At 53.2% G+C, this 4993-nt stretch overlaps 1 protein-coding gene across 1 annotated transcript; it reads left to right on the top strand.

The window, feature by feature from the left end:
* Nucleotides 1-223: 223 nt before the first annotated feature.
* cs (citrate synthase) lies at nt 224-4099 on the top strand (the record flags this gene model as incomplete). The annotated part of the gene is made up of 3 exons (XM_078208488.1): nt 224-351; nt 1904-1969; nt 3968-4099. Coding segments are annotated over 3 exons (326 nt in total), but the record flags the coding sequence as incomplete, so codon positions are not given.
* Between the last annotated feature and the right edge of the window lie 894 nt (nt 4100-4993).

Below are 4993 nucleotides of genomic sequence, written 5' to 3'. Positions count from 1 at the left end.
GCTGGTTTGTGTGGTGGGACTGGGCTACATTCACGACCCTTTGTGTCGAGTCTCTGCTCCTCTCCCTCCGTCTCGTTCTCGATTTTGCACCCAGGGGACGGGGGTGGGGACATCCTCTTGGCGTCCTGCGCTGGGAGATTCGGGGACAGCCCTGCGGGAGTTTGTGGAGAGTCGGTGGTGGAGACTCCTGGCCCTGTCTGTATTGTACGGAACGTTTACTGAGTACTTGTTTTGTGCTTCCAGAATTTAAAGGAAGTTCTTGCTGATCTCATCCCCAAGGAACAGTCCAGAATCAAGACTTTCAAACAACAGCATGGCAAAACGGTTATCGGGCAAATTAATGTCGACATGGTACGGAGTATCTGCCTTTCTGTCTTTGGAGATGTCTGCAGGGAGGGGGGGGGGGGGGGGAGTATTTTTCCTGCCGATATGACTGAAGTCATTCTCAGGTAAAGCGAGGAGAAGTGAAGTGAGGTTAGTGCTTGATCGCTCACAGCATTGACTGAGAGAGCCGTGCGCGCCCTCTGGGTCCAAAGTGTCAATATGTATTGTGGTTTTTATCAATTGATATCGATAGCTCTATGAATAGAATCATAGAGTCCCTACAGTGCAGAAGGAGACCATTCGGCCCATCGAGTCTGCACTGATTACAATCCCACCCAGGCCCTATTCCCGCAACCCCACTTATTTACCCTGCTAATCTCCCTGACACCAAGGGGCAATTTAGCACGGCCAATCCACCCTAACCTACACATCTTTGGACACTAAGGGACAATTTAGCACGGCCAATCCACCCTAACCTACACATCTTTGGACACTAAGGGACAATTTACCATGGCCAATCCACCCTAACCTGCACATCTTTGGACACTAAGGGGCAATTTAGCATGGCCAATCCACCTAACCTGCACATCTTTGGACACTAAGGGGCAATTTACCATGGCCAATCCACCCTAACCTGCACATCTTTGGACACTAAGGGGCAATTTAGCATGGCCAATCCACCTAACCTACACATCTTTGGACACTAAGGGGCAATTTAGCACGGCCAATCCACCCTAACCTACACATCTTTGGGACGCTAAGGGAGAATTTAGCACGGTCAGTCCACCGAACCAACACATATTTCGGAGGAAGCCGGAGCACCCGGAGGAAACCCACGCAGACACGGGGAGAACGTGCCGACTCCGCACAGACAGTGACCCTAAGCCAGGGGTCGACCCCGGGTCCCTGGCGTTGTGAGGCAGCAGTGCTAACCACTGCGCTGCCCTTGATTAAGCATTTTCTATAATTCATTAGGGAAGGTCAAAGAATCATAGAAACCCTACAGTACAGAAAGAGGCCATTCGGCCCATCGAGTCTGCACCGACCACAATCCCACCCAGGCCCTACCCCCACATCCCTACATATTTTACCCGCTAATCCCTCTAACCTACACATCCCAGGACACTAAGGGGCAATTTTTAACCTGGCCAATCAACCTAACCCACACATCTTTGGACTGTGGGAGGAAACCGGAGCACCCGGAGGAAACCCACGCAGACACGGGGAGAATGTGCAAACTCCAACACAGGCAGTGACCCGAGCTGGGAATCGGTTAGTCCAAGGCGATGGACTAGTGGTATTATCACCAGGCTATTAATCCAGAAACTCGGCTAATGTTCTGGGGATCTGGGTTCGAATCCCGCCACGGCTGTTGGTGGGAATTTGAATTCAGTAAAAAATATCTGGAATTAAGAATCTACTGATGACCCATTGCCGATTGTTGGGGAAAAACCCTATCTGGTTCCCTGGTGTCCCTTTAGGGAAGGAAATCTGCCGTCTTTACCGGGTTCCTGTGCTGTAATTTTGTTTGTTTGTTGGTTGATATTTTTATTGACGGTTTGTTATTGTCCCCTTTCAGGTGTACGGTGGTATGCGGGGGATGAAGGGCTTAGTGTATGAAACATCGGTACTGGATCCAGATGAGGTACGACGTTGTAACTTTTCACCTTCTCTAAGTGCTCTATGTTTGTAAGCCAGCGCTGGTCCTCATCAGAGGCCGCCTATCCTTTCAGAGCTGCTCAGCCTTCTTTACAGTTCTGGTTTAGTTCCACAGTGCGGGGATAGACAGATCTGTAGTTTCTATTCTCCTTTCAACAGATGTGGGGGTCGCTGGGCTGGGCCCAGCTTTTGTTACCCCATCCCTCACTGCCCCTCGAGAAGGTGGCGGCTCGTCCGTGTTCTCGAACCTGCAGCAGTCCCCGTGTGTGTGTGGTGTAGGTACACCCACAGCGCTGTCAGGGAGGGAGCTCCAGGATTGTTATTGGACATCAGTCAGTCCCCGTGTGTGTGGGGTGTAGGTACACCCACAGCGCTGTTAGGGAGTTCCAGGATCGTGATTGGACATCAGTCAGTCCCCGTGTGTGTGTGGTGTAGGTACACCCACAGCGCTGTTAGGGAGTTCCAGGATCGTGATTGGACATCAGTCAGTCCCCGTGTGTGGTGTAGGTACACCCACAGTGCTGTCAGGGAGGGAGCTCTAGGACTGTGATTGGACACGTCAGTCCCCGTGTGTGATGTAGGCACACCCAGGGCGCTGTTAGGGAGGGAGTTCCAGGACTGCGATTGGACATCAGTCAGTCCCCGTGTGTGATGTAGGTACACCCAGAGCGCTGTTAGGGAGTTCCAGGATTGTGATTGGACATCAGTCAGTCCCCGTGTGTGTGGTGTAGGTACACCCACAGCGCTGTTAGGGAGGGAGTTCCAGGATTTTGGCCACAGTGAAGGAGCAGCCGGTATGTTTCCAAGTCGGGATGGTGTGTGTGTGTATCAGTGGCAGCACAGCAGATCTGTTGCCAGAAAGGGGAGATGATTCATCAACACCCTGTGTTGTACAGCGGCAGGAACATAGCCCAGCACCTGAGGGTCCGTTCCATCCTGATCCATGTGAGATATTCCCATAGGGAGGCCACAGTGGGAGGGAATAACTCAAAGGATTTGAATTAATTTATTATTGGGACACAGTGAAAAGTATTGTTTCTTGCGCGCTATACAGACAAAGCATACCGTTCATAGAGAAGGAAAGGAGAGGGTGCAGAATGTAGTGTCACAGTCACAGCTCGGGGTGTAGAGAAAGATCAGCTTAATGCGAGGTAGGGTCCATTCAAAAGTCTGACGGCAGCAGCAGGGAAGAAGCTGTTCTTGAGTCGGTCGGTACGTGACCTCAGACTTTTGTATCTTTTTCCCCGACGGAAGAAGGTGGAAGAGAGAATGTCCGGGGTGCGTGGGGGGGGGGGGTCCTTGATTATGCCGGCTGCTTTTCCCCGAGGCAGCGGGAAGTGTAGACGGAGTCAATGGATGGGAGGCTGGTTTGCGTGATGGGACTGGGCTACGTTCACACACACAAACCCTTTGTAGTTCCTTGCGGTCTTGGGCAGAGCAGGAGCCCCAGACCGAGCTGTGATACACCCGGGAAGGATGCTTTCTATGGGGCATCTGTAAAAGTTGGTGAGAGTCGTAGCGGACATGACGAATTTCCTTAGTCTTCTGAGAAAGTTGAGGTGTTGGTGGGGCTTTCTTAACTATAGTGTCGGCGTGGGGGGGACCAGGACAGGTTGTTGGTGATCTGGACACCTAAAAACCTGAAGCTCTCTCGACCCTTTCTACTTCGTTAAAAGGGCGTAAGGAGGGGTACGAAAAGATCTAGGGGAGGTCACGTGAAGATGCTTTCTATGGAGCATCTGTAAAAGTTGGTGAGAGTCGTAGCAGAGGTAGAGAGATGGAGAGGTCTAGGAAGGGTGGTAAAGAGATTAGACCCCAGGCAGGTGAAGGCATGACCACCAATGGTGCGGGAAGTGGAGTCGGTCTTTGTGAGGGTGGGGGGTTTGCTGGAGTTGTGGGAGCCTGATCTCCGACCCGGTCGACACTCTGCGTGTTTGTTCGTGACTGACGCCCCCGTCTCTTTCCCTCTTCTCTGGGGTTCCAGGGTATTCGGTTTCGCGGCTACAGCATACCAGAGTGTCAGAAACTCTTACCAAAGGCGCCCGGCGGAGAGGAACCCCTTCCCGAGGGTCTGTTCTGGCTGCTCGTGACGGGGGAAATCCCCACGCAGGACCAGGTAATGGGGACTTGGCCCGGGGAGGGAGGGGGGAGAGAGCTGAACGGCAGTCAGCCTGGCAGCGTCTCGCCTGTTTCCCAGACACCCCCTGGGTGGGGAGGGTGGGCGGAATGCCAGGATTCGTTAAGTGCGGCCAGCCCTATCAACAGAGAACGATACAGCACAGGCCCTTCGGCCCACCGAGTCTGCACCCATCCCTCTGATCGCCTCCCATTTGTGTCCATCAAGACACACCTTGGATGTCATTAAGGAGCCCGCTTCCCCCACCTTCACTGGCAGCGTCTTCCAGGCACCCACCACCCTCTGTGTGAAAAACTTCCCCGCGCATCTCACCTTGAACTTGCCCCTTCCCACCTTAAACCCTCATAGAAACCCTACAGTGCAGAAGGAGGCCATTCGGCCCATCGAGCACTGCACCGACCACAATCCCACCCAGGCCCTACCCCCAACCCTCTTGCAGTTGGCCCTTCCACTCTGTGGAAAAAGCCTCTGACTGTCCATCCCATCAAATGCGAATAAATCCTGTCTCTCAGAATCTCCTCCAACAACTTCCCACCACATTCATTCCAAACCTAGAATCCCTACAGTGCAGAAGGAGGCCATTCGGCCCATCGAGTCTGCACCGACCACAATCCCACCCAGGCCCCTATCCCCGTAACCCCACGTATTTCCCTGCAATTCCCCCCCTGACACTAAGGGACAATTTAGCCTGGCCAATCCACCTAACCTGCACATTTTTGGAGGAAACCCACGCAGACACGGGGAGAACGTGCAAACTCCGCACAGACAAGTGACCCGAGCCGGGAATCGAACCCGGGTCCCTGGCGCTGTGAGGCAGCAGTGCTAACCCCACTGTGCCACCGCGCTGCCCATTATTATTATTGTTAATCGTTC

This window comes from Mustelus asterias, unplaced genomic scaffold (genome assembly GCF_964213995.1).
Source record: "Mustelus asterias unplaced genomic scaffold, sMusAst1.hap1.1 HAP1_SCAFFOLD_3796, whole genome shotgun sequence".
Classification (NCBI taxonomy): domain Eukaryota; kingdom Metazoa; phylum Chordata; class Chondrichthyes; order Carcharhiniformes; family Triakidae; genus Mustelus; species Mustelus asterias.
The sequence above is the reverse complement of the archived record's forward strand: the minus strand, read 5'-3'. Positions and strand labels throughout refer to the sequence as shown.